The 24416-nt window shown below is 43.8% G+C and overlaps 1 protein-coding gene across 1 annotated transcript in view; it reads right to left on the reverse strand.

Annotated features, from left to right (window-relative positions):
- DOCK11 (dedicator of cytokinesis 11) overlaps positions 1-24416 on the reverse strand; it is a 171006-nt gene that overhangs the window by 118564 nt on the left and 28026 nt on the right. The window contains exons 7-14 of the mRNA XM_045298560.1: positions 22133-22267; positions 18149-18326; positions 17693-17772; positions 15694-15777; positions 10893-11033; positions 9445-9657; positions 3615-3737; positions 2116-2198 (exon numbers count right to left, since the gene is read on the reverse strand). Coding sequence (XP_045154495.1) covers positions 2116-2198; positions 3615-3737; positions 9445-9657; positions 10893-11033; positions 15694-15777; positions 17693-17772; positions 18149-18326; positions 22133-22267 — 1037 coding nt within the window. The remainder of the gene's footprint in view (positions 1-2115; positions 2199-3614; positions 3738-9444; positions 9658-10892; positions 11034-15693; positions 15778-17692; positions 17773-18148; positions 18327-22132; positions 22268-24416) is intronic.

The raw sequence follows: 24416 nt of genomic DNA on the forward strand, positions 1-24416 counted from the left end.
CAATGGCCCCAGTTTGGGCAGGAGGATTAAAACGGTGAAACCACTTTGAAAAATGGTTTCCCGTGAAGTACACGCTGACCCCAGCATTTCCACTCCGAAGTCTTCACACAAGAGAAATGTAAGGTCACACAAACACTGGCATGTGAATATTCACTGCACACTCGTTATAGCCCCAAGCTGCCACGGAAGCAGATGTCCATCAACAAAAGAAGGGATGAACCAGCTGTGGCATATTCACAGTGGGACGCTACTCAAAATGAAGTATTAATTCACTCAGATGGGATGGATTTATTTGAAAAAACATGCTGAGCCAAAGACAGTAAACAAAGCTGAGTATGAATCTCCACTGTATGACTTCCTTTATAGGACGTTCTAGAATGGAGAAAAGTCCTCTGGTGTGATCAGCAAATCAGTGGTCGCAAGGGAGCTTTGATGGCTAACTTGACAGGGCTCCGAGGACACTTTCTGGGGTGATAAAAATGTCCCACATCATTGGTCGGGGTGGTGGTTACACGATTATACACATGTGTGGAATTCATCACATGGAGTACTTCAAATATTTGGATTTCATCAAATGTGAAGTAGACCTCTCAAAGTTAAGAAAATTAAGTTACTCAAGGAAATTATATACGTAGGGTTTCCAATAAGAATCTGAGTAATTTCTTTCTTCTTCTTCGCGCCTCCCCACATTAAGTAGTTCTTTGACTGCCATGGGACATGGTGTACAAAGCAACCAGAACGCTGGAAAGGTCAACAACCAGAAACCATTTCCCCTGGCAGAGCCTCTGAAGAGGTGACTATCGTCATTAGTCACTGTCACTACTTCTAAGCATACCTCCTCCTTTTATTTTCAGCAAACACGTTTATCATACATCTTTCAAATATCCCAGCCAAACCTTTCGAGTAGGTTCCTGCTATTATTAACCACATAAACCATTCAGGGAGAAAACACAACCACCCCAGCAAGATTCTTCATCAGAACTCCTACTTTGAAGACTTTCAATTTACTTTCTCCCTCCACCCCCCACGCCCTTACTGGCAGAACATCATTAAGCAGTCAGGAAACCAGAAAGGAAATCCCATGGCTGGGGCATCAAAACGGATGCTGCTATCTACAAGTGCCACTTCACCTTTCATAAAGTCTCATTATACCACAACCTTTGCTAGTTTTTGCCATCTGCTTTTTTCTTAACCAGTCTGCAAAACAAGGACAGTGTGTCTTTTCCTCTAGCCATGTACAATGCATTTTGAGACCTTCCAAAAAAGATTCAATGATATAAATAGTGACAGATAGGAGTTAATTAACTTTAGAATCTCCTACCCTTATGCTCTTCCCTAGCACCCACTGAACATAAGTGATTGAATTAGTCAGAACATGATGCCCTTTCTCGAGAAGCTCCTGCTGAGTTGCACTGGCTGTAACCGACAAACAGGCCAGAGAGTCTCACCTTCTAAAGGAGGACAAGGAACAAATGTGTTGTAAGGCATCACTCGAGATCGACTGGCAAGATTAGGTCAGAATCACATAATCTCCCATCAAAGGTGAGCTGTTCGATAGTTAGAGCATTCACTTTCCAATATACCATCCGAGAGGAATGCTGAATTTGTCATCAGGAGCCCAAGAAAGCTGTTAGTTAATTACACACTTGCAACTCAGGGACCGACTCCTTGGCCTTCTGGCTTTTAGTACATTTCCCAGAATTAGTCGATGATTTTTTTCCCCTTTTCTTCTTTGTTTTTTTTCTTCAAAACATGAAATAAGCCAATTCTGAAATAGGGGGCACCTTGTACAGATACCACTATCATGGCTGGGTCTCTTCTGGAGGGGAAAGCAAAATCCGAATGCTTGAACACATAAGCTCTACTTTAGAAAGTAATCCAATTAAGTGGTGTCGGTCGGCATGGTTAAGCGGAGCCAAAGAAAATTTCTCCAAAGCAAGACATACGAAGAAATGACAGGATCTTTGATAAACAGAAAATCCCCAATGAAAGAAGTCTTATGTCTGAACGGTCCCAAGGTTGGACAGAAACATGCTGTGGACTGCTGGTCAGCCACATGCCCCAAATGTCACATCTGAGTGTGAAGAGAAGGGTCAGGATTCTATTTGTACCAACCTGGCAGCCCAAGCAAAGGGCATTCTATATTGTCCAAGGCGGTTGCACACTTGCTTCGCTGTCCTGTGCACCTTCTGGGCCGTCTAAGATCAGAAACAAGAAGAAAGATTCGTATGCGCCCGTACCTCCACGAACCCACACAGAGAAAACGGTCCCCCAGTTTACTGATACAAAACATCCACATTCTAGAAAGTCAGAGAAATAAAGAAATAACCACACACAATGCACAACATGTAATCGCTACCAAGTTTCCACAATCCGAGTATTTCTTTAAGGCTTGGTGTTTTCTCATGAACAAAGTCTTTGTCAATGTATCAGATGGGCGAAGGGGCTGTTTTGCACCACAGACATTTACTAGGAATGTTTGACACCGTTTTCACACAGATTCGCTTTGACATCCCGGGCAAACCCTTGTGTTTCTTGGGGGCAGTTTGCTCTGGATACAGTTGGTCTCGTTACTGCCTGTCATAAAATGCCAAGTGACCAGAGAGTCCATTGAGGTTAGTCTCCCATGGGCTGGACATGAGTTGGCACAGGCACTGAGAGATGACCCGCCGACGGAGTCGACAGAGGCTGGGAAATGCTGGCGGGTGCTTCTAAGGATGCCGAAAGCTGGAGGCTTTTGTCTACATTCTGAAGATGTTTTTGAGTGGCCCCCAAACTAATCACATGTCTCCTCAGCAGCCGCCTCTTCACAGACACTATTTGGACACATGGCAAAATGCCACGTACAACAGGTCAGCTCTTAGGGAGCGCACAGTAGCTGGGGAGGGGCTAACGGACCACGTCACACCAGTTTGCTCAGTTATAAAATGAGGGAGGCCATCCTAGATCCACAGAACTTCCAAACGTTTACCTGTGGAGTCCACAGTCCCAAAATCTGGATGCTCGCTAAAGGGTCGCCAGTGCTTACACTTGGGCACGTAAGGCCATAAAACACAACCCGTAAAAAAAAGGGGGGAACAACAAGAAACAAACAAAACAATAAGAAGAAACCTCTACTATTTAATGGGCAAATATTTCCTGTCAGAAAAGAGAAGCGGTAACCTTTAAAGTTAGGAAGGACTAAAACCTCAGAGGAAAGGGCAGCCCTTCTAACTGGATATATTCCATTTGATGACACACTTGCTAGTATGTCTTTCTTTCACTAGTGACAGGAGTCAATCCAGGTATGAGCTGGCATCTGAGAACCTCAGGACTGGATCATCATGGCCGAGAAGGAGGGGAAAGTGGCTGGTGACAAGGATTCGGTGTCAATGAACACGGATGTTGCCTCTAAGTCTTGAGAAGCAGAAATCATATTGTCACATAAACAAAACAAAAGACGAAACAAAGAGGACATAGTTAAGCTGTAGCATGCATGCTTGCCTAGCATACAATCTTTTCAGGAGAAAGTGTGCTCAGCTTTGTCTCCCCCACTCGAGGATCGGGGACCATGTAATTTTACAATATCCAGAAAGCGCATGTGCTGTCTTTGCAGCAGCGTGCAGTGGGAATACCTTTGCGGGGTCAGGGCTCTTGATATACGGCTCCGCGCTGTGCGCAATGCTACCCTGCAGCACCTTGTCAATGCGGGCTACTAAAAAAATTTCAGGATGTGGATTCGTCACTGAGAAAATACCCTGCGAACAAGATTGAAACAAACAAACAAAAAGGTTTCCATGAGACTTGGGGAAAAAAGTCTATTTCACCACAGACGTGCAATTGGTTTGGGTAACGGCACCCAGCAGTGCGGAGTATAAACCCCAAATCCAAATTTGTTTATGCCACTTCTGGGGACCCCATGTGTCACGGAGCATCACCATGCCATACGGTTTTCTAAAGGGTTAACTATGGAATGATGACACTTAACCCAAGATCATACCATGACTGTTAGTTGCTAGAGCGGCAGCTCTGATGTACGGCGACCTGATACATGGGGGCTTTCACAGTTTGTGGGCAACTTTCATTCTCTTTTAAATTCCATTTTTTGCCTCTCAAACTTTGTGAAGCCCCCTCATATGTAACGTGATGAAATGCTTCCCAGGTGTGGGGCACGCTCACAACTGTTGGTATGATGGAAGGTGGTGCTGTTGCGGCTCCGTGACATTCCATCCCAGTCAAGCTGACCCTCTAGCCTAGAACCCAAAACACCCACTGCCATCAGCTTGATTCCAACTCACAGTGATGCTGTACAAGGTACCCAAGACTAGAAATCTTCATCGGAGCAGGTAGCCTCAACTTTCTCCATCGGAGTGGCTGGTGGGTTTGAACCATCAACCTTCCACTTAGCAGTCCCATGCTAACCCAACAGGACCACCATGGCTCCTAGAAGTAGATACCCATTATTTTATTACCGCTTTTAAAGCTCCCAGTGTTCCTTTCGAAGTGGAGTTTGCTTTTTTGTCACCATGTCACATTAGTCCCAAACTGCAGGTGTCCCCAGTGCTGCTGAGTCTCTTCTGTTTGGATTGGTGTGCAAGGTGGGACATTGCTTGGCTACATTGGCATGGGCTAACAAAACAGTCTGCCTGGCTCCAGTGGCACTGGATTGGCATTTTTTAATGTATATGGAAGTAGGTCCAGAGTAATTCCTTCACCTGTCATTAGTACTAATTGCAGGTCCGAAGGAAGAAAACACTTGACTGCAGGATCACCCTATAGAAAATGGTCCTCTGTTGGCTTTAAAGAGAGCTCTGTTGCTTTTCATGGAAAGGTAGAGAACACAGGCACCCAAACTTTTTGTCCCCGTTCATTAAGGGGGCCAGGAAGACGCAACCAGAGACATTCCACTTTTCTTGGAATGTATATGGAATGGCCATGCATATGGAATGACCCTCACCCAGAGAGGCGCCTTTCAAATAGCAGAGCCTCTAAATGCTTAGTGAGTTGGTTTTGTCTGCTACTTCAAGGAGCAAATTAACATCAGTGGAAAAAATCCCTCACTGGGGTCAATCAAGTTTCATTTTTCCACTTGGTGTATTACCAACTGTGTTAATATTGTTCTTTCCCATTTCCAGACACTATCTCATCTGTTCCAGATACAACATTTGAAAGTAGACAGAGTAGAGTAGAGAACTGAGTGTGAGAAGCTGTGTGAAGTTCCCTTGGAAGGGGCCTGGATCACGACTATTCCGGCTTTGAGCCCCAGGCAAAGCAGTCCACAACTGCTCAGGAGTCAAATTTCCTGGGTTCCAATTCTGGCGCTGCCTGCCCTTTGTGCATTTAAGCAAGTAGTGCTCTACTGACATCTCAGGTTTCTCATCTCTGAAATGGTGATGATGATGATGATAACAGTTATTCCATAGACTTTTATGGATTTAAATAAAATCATGCATGTGCATTACCTGAATACTAAAGTGGCCCAAAGCCAGTCAAAATCACAGACCCATCTACGACTGCCTGGGACCCGCTGCTAGAGGTACAAGATGCAGCTGGCACAATGGGGGCTGAGCGGCGCACCTGGAGGGCAACCTGATGCTTACCAGTGGCCATCTAACTATAGGGATGCTTTTCCTGCATTCGCTCTTTCACGAAGCATTCACAACCACCCTTGAGTGCAGGCCCCACTCTACACACCTCTAACAGTTCAGGAGACTGAGGGGTAGGTTTTGTAGCCTACTTGGAAATCTACAGAGGATGTGACTGAGGAGGACAGAAGCCTACAGAACCTGGGGTACACTGCTTCTGAACGTTGAGGCACATATAACCTCGCTCATTGCACACAGATGAGGCTGGATTTGGATCGCCACTGTGATTCTCACTATAGCCCTCATTGTTTCCCATTCTCCGTTCTCTAGGGCACTGCCCCAAGCTGAGGCCACCAGCAGTGTGTGTTGTTGTTTGAAAGTTGTCGATCACAGGTGTAAACGCATGTCCATTCCACTTCTTTGTCCCTGATGTACACTATACAGAGTGCACACGGTGTGCCTGGCACAATGCTTATCTGAGGATGGCACACCTTGGTGGAGCCTCACAACAGCCCTTGAATGCAGGTCCCATCCTGATCACCACTGAACAGTTGAGGATGCTAGGGCTCAGCAAGATTTATTTTCACCTCCCTAGGAACCCTGGTGGCACAGTGATTGCATGTTTGAAACCACCATGTGCTCCGAGGGAGAAAGACGAGGCTTTCTACTCCTGTAAAGAGTTCCAGTCTCAGAAACCACAGGGGCAGCTCTACTCTGTCCTACAGGATCACTGGGTCAGCACTGACGATGGCAGCGAGACTGAGTTGATGAGCTGAAAGGTGACATACATGGGAACAGTACGGTCTAGAGCAGTGGTCCTCAACCTTCCTCATGCCAAGACCCTTTCATACAGCTCCTCATGCGGTGGTGACCCCCCAACCATAAGATTATTTTCGTTGTTATTTCATAACGGTAATTTTGCTACTGTTATGAATCAGGCGACCCCTGTGAAAGAGTTGCTCGACCCCCAAAGGGGTCACGACCCACAGGTTGAGAAATGCTGGTTGTAGAGGCAAAAGCCTGGGCTCGGGAGTCTGCTAGACCCTCAGATCATCTTGGACAAATCACTGACTGCTCTGCACGTCAGGTTCATCTGAAAGACGAGGCCAGTGATGGCACCTTACCTGCCTTACAGCGTTGCTGTGAGCATTCAATGGCTTCAAACCGACAAAGTACTTGGCAAACTACAGTGGTAATAAGTGCTCACCAAATGGTGGCCCTTACTGTGATAAGAAACCAATATCTATTAGAAAATGAATGTGCTAATTCCACATAGTATTGCTTCTACATGGGGTAAAATTGAGGAAAAGATGCTCATTTCTTTGAAGCTCATTTCTTTCTTAGCAAAAGTAATTTGAAAATGGTGCAGAATAAAGCCACTTGCCTCTAGTAGAAAGAAAATGTTTTGGAAATGATGATGGCAACATATATACAAATGTGCTTGATACCCCTGGTGCATGGATTGTTATAAGAGCTGTAAGAGCTCTGATTAAAATGATTTATTAAAATAAAAAATAAAAGTGTTTTTTTAATAAAAAATAATGCCACTTGATATCACTGCCCAGGGCGCTCAACTTCCCAGCTCTCCATCTATTCCATTGCAACTGCCTTCTGTGTGGCCTCACTGGGTTACATAGGTTAGCACCTAATCATGTTCGTCTAGGCCTGTCGGTTGAGTGCTTTCAAACAGACCTGAGTTCAAATTCCACCTCCACCACTACTAGCTATGGAATGGCGAGGAGCTTGTTTAACCCGAATTTCCGTTTCTTCAACTTGAAAACAGTGAGAATTACACCATGTTCACAAGCCTATCATGCTTATCCTGAGACAACAGTGGGAAAATACCGGCACACAGGAGATATTGTTGAAGTGTTCGATTACTTCCTGGCCTCGCTTATAATTTGTATGAAACCTGAACCCACCCTTGAAGCTCTGGGTAAGTGTTCCCCTTTTTCCGACTACATGATGTGCTGTGTTAATTAACATCTGTGTGATAGAATAGAGATCATCAGCAATTTCAAAAAGAAAGACACCTGACAGCACAATTCAAAATCCTTTCACCAAAACATACAGCTGAGTATACTGAAGTACTACATTAAATACATCATAGGCTTATAAAATGACGTATTTAATATTCTGGGGGTAATTTGTAAACATACATTCCTGCAGCAGGTTCTCAAACAATATTGTATTTGCTTAATCTCTCTTTTAGAAGCATATGCCCATTGCAGATGTGAATATTATAGTCTGATGTACAAAACAAGGGTCAGCACAGAGAAGTACCCTCCAGGATCTGGATGGGCACTGTGGCTACAACAATTGGCTCAAACCTAAGATAAGTGTGAGGCTGGCACAGGACCAGGTAGTGTTTCATTCTGCTATACACCGGGTCACTCACTGTAAGTTGGAACCTATTCAATGGCACCTCACAACACCACCTCCAAGGAAATGAGGTGTGACTGAGGTGGGGTGGAACGGGGAGCTGCCGTCAAAACATTGTCCTCCAAGGGTAGTGAGAACACAAGGGAACCTTCATTTACCCACCGGCAATCTGCATCCATGAGCATAGTATTTGAGCCTGAAAACCCCACTGCTTGGAATTTAGTCTAAGGAGATAATCCAACGAACAAGGTAGGATGTATACATGAGGATGTGGTTCTTCTATAAACCTTGATAGGGGATGTTAACACTGACTTTGCACGATGTTACTAAATGAGTGAGGCAGCTGTAAAACCGAATGAATAAATGCACTACCCCCGTTTAAAGAGCACATGTAATGGTATTTACATATACGAGAGAGGTATCGGGGAAGATGTTCAGTAAAATGCTAATAGCTACTGTCTATGGGTGATCATAGGACCCCTGGTGAAGCAGTGGTTATGCACTGGGCTAACTGCAAGGTCAGTAACTCAAAACCACCAGTCACTCATGGGGAGAAAAATGGGGCTTTCTGCGTCCACAAAGAGTTCCAGTCTGGGAAGCTCACAGGGGCGGTTCTCCCCTGTCCTATAGGGGGCACTATGAGTCTGACTGGACCCCACGACAGCTGAGTTTTGATGGGTGATCATGTTTGCTGCACTGCTTGACTTTTTGTATTGAAGTATGTCATGTTTCATAACGAAGAAAAAAGTACCCCCTACCCCACCCCCACCCCCCACCCCAAAATTTTTCGGGGACATCGATCTCTTTACCATGTGGATGCCTTTCTTGTTTTACCTCTGCCCATTTGAACTTGATGTCATGCTCTTTTTCCTTTCTGCTGCAGTGGTCTAGAGAGAGGACCCACCCATTCTGCTCCCCCCAAGTTCGAATAGCCTCCAGTCTGGTCAAAATGCCACAGAGGCGGCAGGGTTTTTTTCCAAAGGGAGTTCTATGTCCCTGACTGGACAGAAGAGGGCAGCAGTACAGTTGTGACATAACCAGCTCCCTCCCACCGCTTTTCAACTAGACTCCCCTGGAAGGCCGCAGGTAAGAATCTTGAGGATCCATTCCTTACGGATGGGGGCACTAGGGGTGTGAAAGCTATTGTAAGGCGGGGTTTTTTCTCTAAACACATAGGAAAGAGTGCCTTGCTGAGAATTATGCCCATGGTGGGGACGGGGTGGGGGCGCAGGTAGTGCTACCAATCTTACCAAGAGTTCCTCTGGGTCTCCCATCATCACTGGTCCCATTGAAAATGTGACCGTCACCAAGGTCATTTCCTTTTGTTTTAAATTCCAACTTTCAGTCACCAGGCAAATAAATAAAACAAGAATTCCCATAAGAGCCAAAAGGCCCCTGAAAACATTGGTCTGACACCACGAAAATCAAAACAAAAAGACCAATGGAGTTTCTGCTGCTTATTTGGAAAGTGCTTCCAAGGCTACAACTCAGTCCTTACCTGTTTTATGTAGCGTAGCTGAGATTCAGCAATTCCGTGAATGAAGGACTCCGGGGAAGGACCTTGTAGGTTTCCACCGCTGGCCAGTTGAGTTGAAGTGCCCCAAAGCATTTCCCGGACAGATGGGGGGTTCAAGTCTATGTGGAAGTCAGCTGAAATCTTACAATTGTTCTTTACATCAAATAAAGCAAGATTGATAAAAAAGGGTTCAACCTGTAAAAAGAAGAGAGTTACAGTTGAAAACCACTATAATACTTTTAGGGGGGGCCATGCACGTGGGGGTGGGCAGTGTTCAGGAAGGATTGATCCAAACTGCAAAATATATCTTTTTTTAAACCACTTAATCTGCGGCAATTACCATTCCCTTCTGAGTTCAACCATGGGCTAAAATTGCCTTGTGGTTCATTTGCAGACGGGAGCCCATTCAAACATAACAGACTTTATCCAGTTTTTACCCCCGTCAGGTAGAAATAATTAATCACGTTACAAATCCACGGAAAAACACTGAGTCAAAAATCAGCAGCTATGTGTAAAAAATTTAAGTTAACCAATGCACAAAACGTAATTCTCTGGAAGATGCCGCCACCGTGATAGCACAGAAATCAATCTTCACTTTTGATATGGTACACCTCGTAGGACTATACATTTCATACAAGCTAGCAGCCATCAACATCAAATTACTTGACAAAAGCTTTGCCCCATCAGCAGTTTTGGAAGACATGATTCCTCTCCACAGATGGCATTTGAAAGCTGGTCACAAAAGAGAAATTTCATGCCAGATGGCATAAAGATTAACCCTTTGTACACAGAGAGTCTGCTAGTCCAATTTGGTCAATGTGTCAGACAAATCAACCTCTCACTGGTAAAAGGTAAAAACCAGGACCCCGAAATAAAGGGGAACGTTCAATGCAATCTCTTTGAAGCTTTTACATTTATAGCTTCAAGTGTTTCTAAGCATGTCAAACAATCTGGGACAGGTAATCATTAGCATCTTCCCCGCAGAGCATATGGGCTCCCACATGCAATGAGCACAGCGAGTGAGTCCGACTGAGTGCCCAGCCACTGCCTCCCAGCCCCGGCTTTGGTGTTCCTTACTCGTGGCCAGGGGTTAACTTCACGGAAGCAACCACGTCCTCTTGTAGAACTCACAAATTAGGAGGTTTCTCGGGTTCTGGGGACATGCCCCTCTTGAATGCCATGTGTTTACGCTACTCACTCTCCTGTGCTAGTCTGATTAGGGAAGACCTTGCTTGAATCCTCCCAACTACAAACGAATTCACATTTCGGCACAAGACAGAGATGGATGAAATTCCCCCACACCCAAAGTTTCATATGAGCTAGAAACGGAATTTTCAGCCAGTACATCAATTCACTGCTATTTGAAAAATCGAAAACAGACAAAAAAAGGTCATTTCCTAGTGGTGGTAAAAGCAAACAGTCATACTTACATTTGTGGGTGGTCCTTTTGCATTGTCTCCAACTTGACCCAAGATATTAAAAGTTAAATCATGGCAATTTACCAGGAAACGCTTATTACACTTTTCTTCAAAGGGTTTTATATCAGGTTCGATTCCTGAAAAGTCCAACCTCTACAAAACAGATAAGGAATCATTACAAACAGAAAGCAGTATTGTCAAACTATTAGTAAAAATGGCAGCGCTGGCCATTCCTTCAATTAAACTAAAAAATGTGTGGATGTGGATGTGAATGTCACAGTAAAATTTAAACACTGATGGAGAATCTTGGAGAGGGATGAAGAGCGTCTGATTTAAGTCAGTGGAAAAGTCGCACGTCAGTACTATGTGCTACAAACCCTGAAATGTCATGACTTCCTAATACCCATACCTCTCTGATGTCACCTTCTACCGCTTGCTCCTACCTTTCCCCTTTGCTCTGTTGCAGGTAGGAGCCCTGGTGGCAGAAAAGGTAACTGCTTGTCTGTTCATTGAAAGGTTGATGGTTCAAACCCACCGTCTCACTTTAAAAAAAAAAAAAAAAAGATTCGCCAAACTTGGAAACTCTATGCAGGCAGTTAGTTCTACTCGTCCTTCTAGGGTCACTAAGAGTTAGGTTTGACTCCATGGTACACAGCAACTGTTCCAGCCACACTGGCCTTTTCGTTTCCTTACCTCAGGGCCTTTGCACTGGCTCTACTCTCCAGAATTCGCTTCTCTCCTATGGCTAGCTGCCAGTTTTGCTCATTTCATTCAAGGCTCTGATCCAGTATCGCTTCCACAGAGAGCCCTTCCCTGTCTCCCTATGTAAAACTGCGCATTTCCTGACACTCTCTGCTCGGTTACCCTGATGTATTTTTCCCACTTCAGTTTAGTTGTTTATTTTATAAATAATACACAGGTTCCAACATGGCAGGGACCATCATTTGTGAGTTATACAAGGAAGACAACTGACAAGACACAGGGCGGCGGGGGGGAGGGGGGGTGACAGCTGGCAAGAATATCACAATGGTCTCTAACCTAGGTAGAGAGTGGTGCCACAAGCTTAGTTGTGGAATAAAAACTTAAAGCAGATTTGAAGGGAAGGGAAGTAGAGAGGCTTCGTTCCGATCGGGACATGCCGAGTTTCAGGTATTGTCACTATATGGCAGCAAATATGAGAGAGGTGTGGCTTAGAGACCTGAATTTGAAAGTCAGTGGATTCTAAGGTGAGAAGACAGACAAGGCTGGAACCCTGGGGGCTACCTACGTTTAAATGACATGGAGAAGCGTCTGCCTAGGAAACTGATCAACCCTGGCTGAGTTCCGCTGCCAACAGAGCCAGGGGATGCACCTCAGCTGTCACGAGAGACATCTATTTTTACATCGCTGGTATTTCACAATACAAAGTTAAAAATATCTCAAGAAGCAAGGAATTCCTTTTAGCAAGTGAGGAAATCTGTCCCTCCTTCAAAGAAACTCCTAGAAACCCTCTTGGCTCACAAGGCTCAGACAACTGGAGTTCTGTTTATTTTGAACGTCTGGAAAGGCTTTGAATTCTGTGCACACATAGGGAGAGACGTGTAACTGGTGAGGCAGTGTGGTATCCTTGCGGGAAGACCAGAGGCATGGTAGGCGGGAAACAACGGGTGGACTGATGTGGAGCAGAATACGCTGCCAAAATAGGGGGGGGGGGAACCCCTCCGGGCCCAGAACACAAGGACATTTTCTCAATTACCCAAGTAATTCAAGGCCAAACAGGGAGGCTGCCTGAAGACTCTTGGATAATGAGAGCTTTGGTGACCTACCCTGGATCCCTGACCACATCCTCCCTCCTCAACAGACCTACTGTATATTTGTACTTGACAGCCTGGCCTTCCACAGCCTTCGCCCAGGGCTGCTTATCTACTAAAGAAATCCAGTTGTGTGGGGCTAGGCAGCTCCTTCTTGAACACTGACCCATGGAGCCAGGGGAGCCAAGCCATGGCCTCAGAAAACCATTCTTAACTTCCACCCCTTTATCTGCGGCCCTCCTTGCAGTCTCACTCAAGACAGTGGAATGTGAAGAGAAACTGGAGCAGGCCAGCCAGCCCCTAAAGTCTTTCCCTTCTGAGGTCTGCAAGTGTCGATGTTGGAACCTATGCCCTGCCCCCAGTAGTTGAAAGTTTTGAGACATGCCTTCCGTCAGTCTGGGTTTCTTAATCTCTCGGGCCGCTGGTAGAAAGCATGCCCTTAGAAACTGCAGGGTGGCCAAAGAGAAGGCCGAGGTGGTGGGCTGGCACTGACTTCCCTTAGAAAGGCTACTCAACACATGGCCAGATGGGTCTCTCTGTGTGGCAAGACCACCTTTCAGCATTGACATTACATGGATATTTTTTTATTTTCGTACTTTTTGGCCTTAAAACTTCATCACAATTGTGAGTTTTCCTCTCACTGATAAACAACTCAACATCAGTTCATGTCCTTGACCGCAAAAATAAACCACCACAAATTTTTAAAGATACCAGATTTAGTTTCAACCACAGTCAATTGGCTCCTTTGTATATAACGAAAGCGGCTGGCATGTCCAATTAGAGTCCAATCATCTGGGGGAAATCAAAGAGGCAGACGTGTGTGGAACAAGCATGTCTCTGAGTATCTTACTACTACCATTCCCAAGGACTGTTATGCTCTTACAGGAACAGAGAAAAAGAAGAATTACCCTGTTTCCCCGAAAATAAGACAGTGTATCATATTAATTTTTGCTCCCAAGGACGCGCTAGATCTTATTTTCAGGGGATGTCTTATTTTTCCATGAAGAATACGCTACACATTTATTGTTTATTGTTTTATTAAAAGAGACCTCACACTTCCTGTCTGCTCCGGCTGTGCTGCGGCCCACAGTGAAATGCGCAGCGTCGCCCACCGCTACGGTTCAGAGTCCATAGTTACGGTAGCTTCGGGGGGCCTTATTTTCGAGGGGGATGCCTTATATTTCAGCAAGAGGCAAAACTGTTAAGTAGGTCTTATTTTCGGGGGATGTCTTACTTTCGGGAAACAGGGTATGTAACTTACACTAAAACAATACTGCTACAGGGGGGTAAAAAGGAAACTGAAAACATTTTATTTTCTCCTATGATGTTTTCACCAGGAATATTTGCACTGCTTCCTAAACATTTGGAAACAAAATCGAATTCAAATGAAGAAACTGTAGAAAGCTGGGGGCCTCCAAAAGGATGGCTCTGAGAACATGTTTACATTTTAATCTTTACTTCAAGAAAGTTTCCTGAAGGTCATCTTTAAACCAGACGACAGTCTAGCTGAATGTGAACATGGGGCTCTTTGAAAGAACTGTCTAGACTCTAGAGGACATCAAACTGACAACGGCACCCCTGTAAAGGTTAGATAGGAAGCTTAGGGGAGAGTGAGTAACACTGGAGGAACGAGGCAGAAAAGAGCAAGCCTCACTATCACTGAATCGTACATATATGTAGAATGAACTGGTCCATGTTCTTTTCTTTTAAAACCGTTTTATTGGCATATAATTCATAAACCATAGACCTCAATAGTTCAATCACATCAAGAGGAATTGTACAATCATCACCATGATCAATTTTAGAACATTTTCTTTCTTCTTATACTCATTATTATTAGCTCCCCAATGTTTGCCAACCTCCCCTGCCACATACCCAAAGGAACTGTTAATCCAGTTATTATCTCTGTAGATTTACCTACTCTTGATTTCACATATGGGAAAAAATTTAAAGAAAAAAAAAGAATTAGAATTGGTGCATGGTAAACTGTGCATCTTTTCAAAAATTGCTTTTTTGAAAAAGAAACTGAATACAGCAAAGGGAAAAAGAAAGAAAATGCAAACTTCTGATTTTCCATATTACTTAAATGTTTCACTAGGGAAAATACCTACCATGCTTACAGTATGCATGCTTTTCTATTTCCAATAAGGTTAATGATTTCATTTGGGAATCTGACATACAGGAAGACCAAATAAGGGGAGAAATTTCTCTTCCTCAAATAAGTTCATTCTCTCATGCACTAATGTGCAGGAAGGAAAAGTGTTTGCCATACATATAGCCCATATACTTTTTCTTTTCTCTTTTAAAAATCATTTTTGGGGGGCTCGTACAGCTCTTATAACATTCCATACATCAATTGTGTCAAGCATATTTGTACATATGTTGCCATCATCATTTCCAAAACACCCATATACTTTTCCTATTTGAGAGACACTATTGAAGGAATTATAAAATGTCATGGAATTAAAAACGGACCAGATATATAGCTTAGTATAAAAGTGCCTTCACTTTCATGAAAGAGGTTTAGAATACACCTATGTCCACAAGCCTGTACTTTTCTGTACAACCCTCAATTTAAAGAGGGATTAAGTTAGGCATGAAAATTATCCTAGTTCTACAGCTCCACATGAAAGTGAAAAAGAAAAATGCCCTGTATGGCTTAGTGTTCTTTATACTGAAGATTTACACTGCCATTAGCTCACAATTATATTTAATAAGCTAAACAAGGGTTGCAACCGTCTGTATGCGTTGTCTACTTTGAGGAGCGAGATGAAGGGGAAAGAATATAGGGATCTGAGGGAAAAATTATATATATATAGAGTTGGCTCCAAACTATTTGCCTGTGGGGCAGTCATTCTGAGGGAGTCGTTTGTTGATGAGCTCTGTGTTCCAAGTCAATGAGACGCAAATGAAGCGATGCCCAATCCCCAGTGGCACCTAAATGGGTGACTCAACCTTTCAAAGATGTACCTGACCTGGCTAAGCATCCATTGTGGAACTCCATAAATAAAGACCATTAATACCTGGACTTCAGAATCAAAAGAAAAGAGATTCTGTCTTCCGTCTCCTCTGCTGAGTTTGTTTAGCTGTTCAGTTTCTCTTCCATACTGTAACATATTTAAAATAAACATACAGATGTAAATAAACAGATCAAATGTGACTTGATTTCCTTCAAAACAGCAGGCAAGCATGTTTTCGTCATTATCTACTTTAAACTTGTATTTAAAGCTATAGCTTATGTACGCTACTAATCTGACATAGCCTCTTTCTCCATTCCCATATATTAAAGATGCTTGTTTGGTTAAGGACTGGTCTAGGGCTATCACCATGACTCATGACAAGCTCTCACTCAGACTCTTTGACTTTCGATGTCTTACATAGTAACAGGAATGTTGCTCAGTGTGCAGCAGGTTCAAAAAAGGGAGTCCATGGACTTTGAATATGAGGTTGAAATAAGTCAGAGAGAAAATTCTATTCTTGCACAGACACAGCTCTGGTGTTTACCTGGGATAAAAACTCAAACTCCCTGCCATCAAGTCGATGCTGACTCATAGCAACCCTGTAAGACAGGGCAGAACTGTCCCTATGGGTTTCCAAGACTGTAACTCTTTACAGGAGTACAAAGCCCAGTTTTTTCCCCCAAGGAGCAGCTGGTGGTTTTGAACTGCTGACCTTGCAGTGAGCAACACAATGTACAACCACTGGGATAGGGTTTATATATCATGCTGATTCTTCACCCCCGAGAAAGACATAATGGGCCGCACTGTCTGGAATGACAAAAACTGAGAGGGGTAATGACTGAAGTCAACACAATTACAGAAAGCCTGGATGAAGAACCGTGCGTATGGCTCCCCAAATTTGGAAAACTGCTTTGAAATATGTCATTGACACTTAAGAAGTGTCAGTGGTCTATTCAAAAGCAAAACGAGAAATTTCTAAATGCTTGTGACTCAATTAATTCTAAAAAGAGGAATAAAGTAAAAATATAAATAAGTTCCACAAGGGTTTAAGTGAGTAAAATGGGCCCTAACCCCCTAATGTATTATAAAAGAGCTCATTAATTCTACCTTACAAATCAGGCTAGACCAAAGCATGTGCATGGGTACAGATAAGAGCTGGAAATACAGGGAATCCAGGACAGATAAACTCCTCGGGACCAATATTGAGAGTAACCATAGCAGGAGGGGAAGGGGAAGGTGGGGGGAGAAAGGGGGAACTGATCACAATAACCTACTTATAACCCCCTCCCAGTGGGGATGGACAGAAGATAAGAGGGTAAAGGGAGACATCAGACAGTGCAAGACATGGAAAAAATAATAATTTATAAATTATCAAGGGTTCATGAAGGAGGGAGGGAAGACGGAGAGAGGGGAAAAAATGAGCTGATACCAAGGGCTCAAGTAGTAAGAAAAATGTTTTGAGAATGATGATGGCAACATATGTACAAATGTGCTTGACACAATGGATGTATGTATGGATTGTGATAAGAGTTGTATGAGCCCCCAATAAAATGATTTTAAAAAGAAGAAAAAAAGAAAATACATGGGCTTATTGCAAATGTCAAAGATCAGAGCAAATGACATACATGATGAGAAATGTATCGCATATACACATGTATTCATATAGAAAGAACATATGATTTGCATTTGAAATGAACCTATATAAATCATTAGCTTGACAGGTGCCAGAGCTCCACCAACAGCCCCTTAAAAACGAAGAATGTTCACCTTATGAATGTCATATAGTAACTAAGCTGCATTAAAAGTATATAAAATAAGGAACATCGCCAACTTGGAAAGGCTTTCTGGTGCCTTGAAAAGAGCTTCCAAAACTGGCAAGTAGCCCTTCCAAATCTGTCTTCAGCGGGGCCACTTTTTATTTTGACAATCTCTAACCCCTTCACTCGTGTGTTGTGATTCTTTAACTTAGAGATGACATTGCTAAATGGAGTCAGAGCACTAAAACGGTAATAGCTAATCCCATGGTCTCACTGGATGGCAAGTTGCCCTCAGAAAGAGATACCTTCATCAGCTCCGGATGCATGCTTCTCTCCAAACTGGCCATGATGTTCTCGGCTTTTCCTTGGCTGCTTGTTTCATCATCTGCAAATTCATTAAAAGCAGATGTTCCAAACCATACAGACCATTACTAATCACCTCTCTCCCACTCCGACGCTCTCTGACTAGATTTATTGTAAAGAATTTCGATCATGAAAGCACAGGGAAAACTTTAATGGACTTTTGAAAACCTGCCATGAATTTCCTATCTGTTTCAGCCTGGTTATATTTCATGTGTCAGAGCCCAGGCAGCATCCACTCTTCAAATTCTTACTAATCGCAACCTTCAGAGTCATTTGTAATGAAGATGTGGGTCAACATTCAAGATCAAGTCTTGTGTAGCCACCTGAACCAAGGACAGGTCAGGGGCATTCAAAGATGAGGTTTTTCCTCTTTGAATGAATTGGTGAAAAATTCTCACCTTGTGCCGTTTCTACGGTCTCCTTTTTCTCTTGTACTAAACTGTCAGTATTGATCTGAATAATCTTTTTCAACGTGATCAACCATTCCTCCATTTCCTGCTCAGTTTCAGCCGCCAGATAATGGCTATATTTATCTAACATCTTGAGTTCAAAAGCATGACGCCGCATTTTGGGGCACTAGAGAGGGGAGGGGAGAAAAACAGAACATGAGTTTAATTCATTTTGTTGCCTTCTTAATATTAGATTTCAATAGTTTATTTATTTTGACCTCGGCTCAGCACATACATGCGTCAATACTTTCAGGAAAAAATTGCTGCTTTCAACAAGAAGCATAAACCCCAAGGTGACGACAGGCCATGCCACACACTTCTTTCTTGTTCCTCTCAGTACTGAGGCCTAGCCTATGCGCAGCACATTGCCATAATGTGCTGTTTGTTCTGCACGCATTAGTTTCACTATTTGCACTCGGCTTCAAGTTTTCCTTACATATTTACAGAAATGCAAAATGGGCTCTGAAAGGCGAAATGCCATGTGACCCAAACAACACATCTGAACCTGGCTTTAGAGCCATCATACCATCCTAGTGCCACGGATGCCTAGTTCACATGCATGACAGGAAATGTATCCTAGGAGCATCAAATATTCTCATGAATTTGTGGTTCATAGTAATGACATGGAAGTGGCAGATCGAAAACATAAGCTAGCAGAGAGAGAGAGAGAGAGATCTCATCCCTAAAATATAAAGAGACATTCATTTACATTACTCCATCATGTCCTCTGCCCAAATAGTTCAGCATTAATATATGTACATTTTTAAAAGGCTCCTGATTCATACTTTTCGATCCATGGTTGTAATTCAAATTTCACCAAGAAAGTTCCTCCTCCTTCTCACCTTCAAAGTGTAGCAAAGGATGAAATTACACCGCTGTATTAAGTGATACAGAGGGATGTATTTGGAAATATTAGTAAGGAGGATGATAAGTAGACAGGGGATGCAAATCTTAGGAGAAGGCAGGCCAAGTCTGAGGGGACATAAGGAGGAAAATCTGGAAATTGCACTGTCCCGCTTTCTTCCCAGAAGATACATGATTACACATTAAAAAGCTCGCAACTAAACCACTCCTGCCATTGAGTCTATGGCGGCTCAGAGTGACCGGGCTACAGGACGGGGTAGAAGTGCACAGTGTGGGTTTCTGAGACTGGAGCTCCTTACGGGAGTAGAAAGCCCCGTCTTTCTCCCAGGGAGGGGCCGGTGGTTTCCAACGGCAGACCTTGAGGTTAGCAGCCCAAGGCATCCCTACTGTGAAACCAGGCCTTTTTCTAGATGTTTTCTCATAGGACCCTCACGGCATCCTTTTGATAAGGCACATAAAAGCCAAAATAAAAATCAAACTCACTGCCCTCAAGTCAATTCCCATTCCTAGCAACCACATGTGAAACAGGGCTCAAGCGAGCTGTGGGGTTTTCTTCGCTGTACCCTTTACAGAAGGGGGTCACCAGGCTTTTCTTCCTGCGCGCTGTCGGATGAGTTTGGATCACCAACCTTTACCTTAGTAACCAAAGACAAACTGTTGGCACCACCCAGGGACCAGTAAGAGTGCGTGGCAATTATTACTCCCCGCTTTACAAATTAGAAAATAAGATTCAAGGAGATTCTGGGTGTTGAATCTTCTTTGGCCCCATTAGCCCATTGTTCTTTCCAGTCCACTCTGCCGCCCAGGCTCCTAGCTCTTGGTCAATCAGCTCCCTGTTTGGATAGTCTCTCTGCCCTGTTTCTTACCTGTGGGAGAAGTCAGATACTTGCTGCCAGACTGCTGTCTCATCCCAGGGAGGGGGGGGGCCTGCTCCCTGATGCTAGAGACAATGGGTTACCTCTCTAGAGCCTAAGTCCATTAGTTTGGTTCCTGTGGGCGGAGTTCACACCCAACTGATAATGGTTCCTATGGAGACCCAAAATCAAGTTAAGCTGCTACCAGAAATCTAGGATCCGCCTATCTTGCTTGTATACCCCCAATCCCTCCTCCTTCCATAGCGTATATGTCCCTAGATCACCCCCTCCCATCACTGTAATACCTGTAGCACAACCCTTTCCTGTGACGTATGTCTTCACCTGTAATGTGGGGGCTTGCACGTCCCCAATGTCCCCAGAGAGTATAAAAGCTTGGAGAGCATTAAAGTTCTCTCTCACTCCCTCCACGTGGATTACCAAGCGGGCCTGAGGTGAGCATGCTACCATGAAATGTGTCTGACTCCATTTGTTTCTATAAGTCTCTTTTATCTCTCATGCTCTCTATAACTTTACTATAATATTTACTTATTATCCCTGTACAATTGCGCCTACCAAACCCGTAGTGATTGTGCTAGGAGCTGGCTTCCTCCGGCACTTACCTGGTCTTTGCTGATGCCGCAGTCATTCAAATCCACAGAACAATTGCGAAGCCCCTACTGGGCACTGCTGAGTACGACAGGGGACACAGGGATGAGTAAGATAGGGTCCCTGTCATTCCAAATAGACTGTGCATCATGAACCAAGACAATCAGGAGGTGAGCCAGGAAACAAAGCAAAGGAAAAAGCCCGAGTGTGTAGGACAAGTGAGCTGAAGTACAACTCCACTTGGTGGCATAAGTAAGGGTGAGGAGGAAAATAAAAAACGTTTCATTGTCGAAGTGGTATTTGGGCAGAGTCTTCAAAGATAAGGTTGAAGTAGGACCTGAAAGGGAAAGCACAGGGCAAGCCAAAGCAAACAGAGGTGGGAGACACTGTGGAGCGCTGGGCTCCTGCTGGAGCTCAGAGCAGATGAGAGAAGTTCATGGAAGAGAAGCTGGGAAGTAGGATAAAGGCCAACCCCCTGCAGGCGTACAATGCCAGGTGAAGATCTTTGACTCTCACCCCGTAAGACAACACAGGACGGGCCAGCTACCACTACCAACTGCTCTGACGGGGATTCATTGCACTGGAAGGCCTAGATCAAGCGGGAGAAAAGGTAGAACAGAACTCAAAATCATTTTTTAAGAAGACCAGATTGGTGGAACCCTAAGGCTAAGGCCCTGAGTCACCTTATGGGTCTAGAACGGATCTCACCCTCGTGGCTCAAGTTTCCGCCGAACAGTAGACAGGTCTCTAAGGAGGACCAGAATGCTAAAGAAGCATGCACTCCTAAGCATAATCAACCAGTTGAGATAGAAAGGGCAGCATTTACCTGAGGACAACATTCAGAAAGGTTCGAAAGGGAGAAGCATGGAAACAGGAAACACAGGGAGGAAGTGGAGTAAGTGACATTGACATCATGGGGACTGCAAACGAAAGTGTGTATGATTTGAATGGAAAACTGATTTACTCTGTAAACCTTCACCCAATTTACAATAAAAAGATATATTTTCTTAATTGAGAGGGGGAAAAATGGTTTTCAGTGTGAAAGGGCAAACCTATGTCTTAGGAAGACAATGTACAAGTTGGATTGGCATGGGATGACCAATCAAAGAGTAAGTCTTTTGTTTGTTTATTGTTGTTGTTTTTAAAATCATTTTATTAGGGGCTCATACAACTGTTATCACAATCCATACACACATCAATTGTGTAAAGCGCATTTGTACATTCGTTGCCCTCATCATTCTGAAAACATTTTCACTCCACTTAAACCCCCGGCATTAGGTCCTCATTTTTCCCCTCCCTCCCCGCTCCCCCCTCCCTCATGGCCCTTGATAGTTTATACATTGTTAGAGTAAGTCTTTAAGTAAGTGGGGACAAAAGGAAGATCCATAAAAAGAATAAGGAGAGTGGCAAGAAGGTTGGACGATTCAAGAGGCCCTCTGGAGCCAGACTCAGAAGGGCTTGGTAAGCCAAGTGAGAGTAGGGCATCAGAGGATTCTGAAGTTTGTAGTATGGCTGTTTGGGGGGATGCAGATGCCATCAACCAAGGCACCAATGACGAGCCTCTTAATAGTCCATCAACACTTTCCCTGGAGAAAAAGAAAGAGATTACCTGAACAACGTCAATGCAGGCGTCCAAGTAGATGCAACCTTTAGATTCTTTTGAATTTTTTTCATCTTTATACGAATTAAGAATATATGAACCATCCGGAAGCTGAGTTAAGTAAAAATATCGCCTTTTGAATACCTATTGGGGGGGGGGGGAGACATGAGTGAGACATCTGTCAAATGTACGTTCCATTTGAACAATTTCTGTCATCTCAAAGCCTTAAACAGCTTGTCAGACTTTATATTTATAGCTGGATAACCCTGAGAAGATGCTATGAATTATTGCAATCTTCATTGTGCTTGGATGCCCAGTAATTTCCCCTCAGTTGATCAAGCCTCTAGGAAGAAACCATAATTCAGATTGCTTAACATTTTAAAGTGGATATAGCATTTTTATATCGGACTCACTGACCCTTTCACTATAGCATCCTTTTTCCATATAATTGCAAGCCAGAGTTGGAGTCTTATAAGTTCATGCATAGGACCACAAATCCAAATATATAAATACAGACAGACATCATTAAATAAGGAAGACTGAGTAAGAATAGATATATTTGAATGATGGTGCTGGCAAAAAATACTGAAAGTACATGGACTGTCAAAAGAGCAAACAAATATGTCTTAGAAGACGTACAGCCAGAATGCTCTTCAAAGGCAAGGATGGTGAGACTTTGTCCTGGAGAAGGACGTCAAGCTTGGTAAAGCACAGGGGCAACAAAAAAGAGGAAGGCCTTTGACAAGGGGGATTGACGTAGTGGCTGCATCCATGGGTTCAAACGTGAGAACAGCTGTGAGGATGGCCCAGGACCGGGTAGGGTTTTCTTCTGCTGTACGTGGCTATGAGTCAGAACCGACTTGACAGCACCCGACAGAGACAGATAGAGACACGTACATATGGGAGCACTTCCCAAAAGCTCACAGAAAAATGAGGTTAAAAATAATGGAATGTTCCATGAACTTGTTGAAACTCCCTCCCACTCATATAATACAGGGGTGTGTATGTGTGTGTTTATCGATAGCTATCGGGGGCTTCAAAAGTACGTGAAAAAAATTCATTATGTTTTAATTCCACTTTCCATGAACTTTTTGAAGCCCCCTTCATATAATTGTTTCTCACCTACATTATACCAGCACCTCCACTTCTGAAGGTTCAACTTACAATGACACTCACTCACAGAGAAAATGCTTACTTAGCAGGTGATTTGTTGAGTGGCCCGAATATTACAATTCACACAAGTAGACGCAATGAGTCTACAAGATTGCCATTCATTAAGAGTTAGGGATTCACAATAGTTAAGGAGTATCCGTGGGTTATACCTTATAGCACAGCCCAGGGAAATGGAGGAAAGGCAGCAGACTGCCGGATGTGCTCGTGCTGCCCCTCTGCGCTCCCTCACAACCCAAACCCCAGAAGCTGGTCAAGTGTATGAGAAGAGTACACCAGGAACTCTGCTGGAGCTATGCTGCTTTCATGAAGCCACAGACTGCAAGCTGGGGTCAAGTGTTCGTCATGGTGAGGGGCAGAGCTAATTCCAGTTGCAGTATCCCCCCCAGGATGCTAACTCTACAATCGTGTTAAGGGTCAGAAGGGAAGACTCAGAAAAGAAGGCTCTTGGGGAGTATTAAGGAAATGCATTTTCAAGAATCTTGCCTTACCCATAGAATTTTGTGATGAGATCTAAGCTTGCCATTTTCAATCACCCATCTGATAACCCGGTAGGATCCTTGGGTATTTCAAGAATTTTAAGTTTGGAAAAGTGTTATTATTTGGCAAGAGCATTCTTGAAAACGATTTAACTTTTGGCACAGACCATGAAACACTAACAATTTCTTTCCCCGGTAGCATGAGCAAGCAGGGCTGGGACCATGTCAAGGAATGTTTCTTGGTAGGAAAGCCGGTGAAGAGAAATAATGATACTTGTAGTTATTTTTTTTGCCTGGAGTGTCACTGGTTTGTGAATAACTAAAAAGAAAAAAAGGCCACTGTGAGGAACACCCTAACAGGTTGGACTGGTAAATGCTACAGCTTTAAGTGCTACGGCTTTTCTTTCCGGGAGCAGCCATGAGAACTATAGAGCAGCAGCAGCAGCAGCAGCAAAGAGCCCAGGCAGAAAGCATTGGCTCGTTTTGCCATGCCATCCAAGGGAAGACTGCTAACTTCTGGCACAAAGGCACGGCAAGCCCACATAGAGCTCCTCCTATCTCATTTACCCACATTGATGTCTGCTGGGGGAAAAAAGCCTCAATGACTATTCAAGGGAGATGTTAATTATAAATGGTCATTACAA

Source organism: Echinops telfairi, unplaced genomic scaffold (genome assembly GCF_000313985.2).
Source record: "Echinops telfairi isolate 266 unplaced genomic scaffold, ASM31398v2 ScPeMD7_7427;HRSCAF=8465, whole genome shotgun sequence".
Classification (NCBI taxonomy): Eukaryota; Metazoa; Chordata; class Mammalia; order Afrosoricida; family Tenrecidae; genus Echinops; species Echinops telfairi.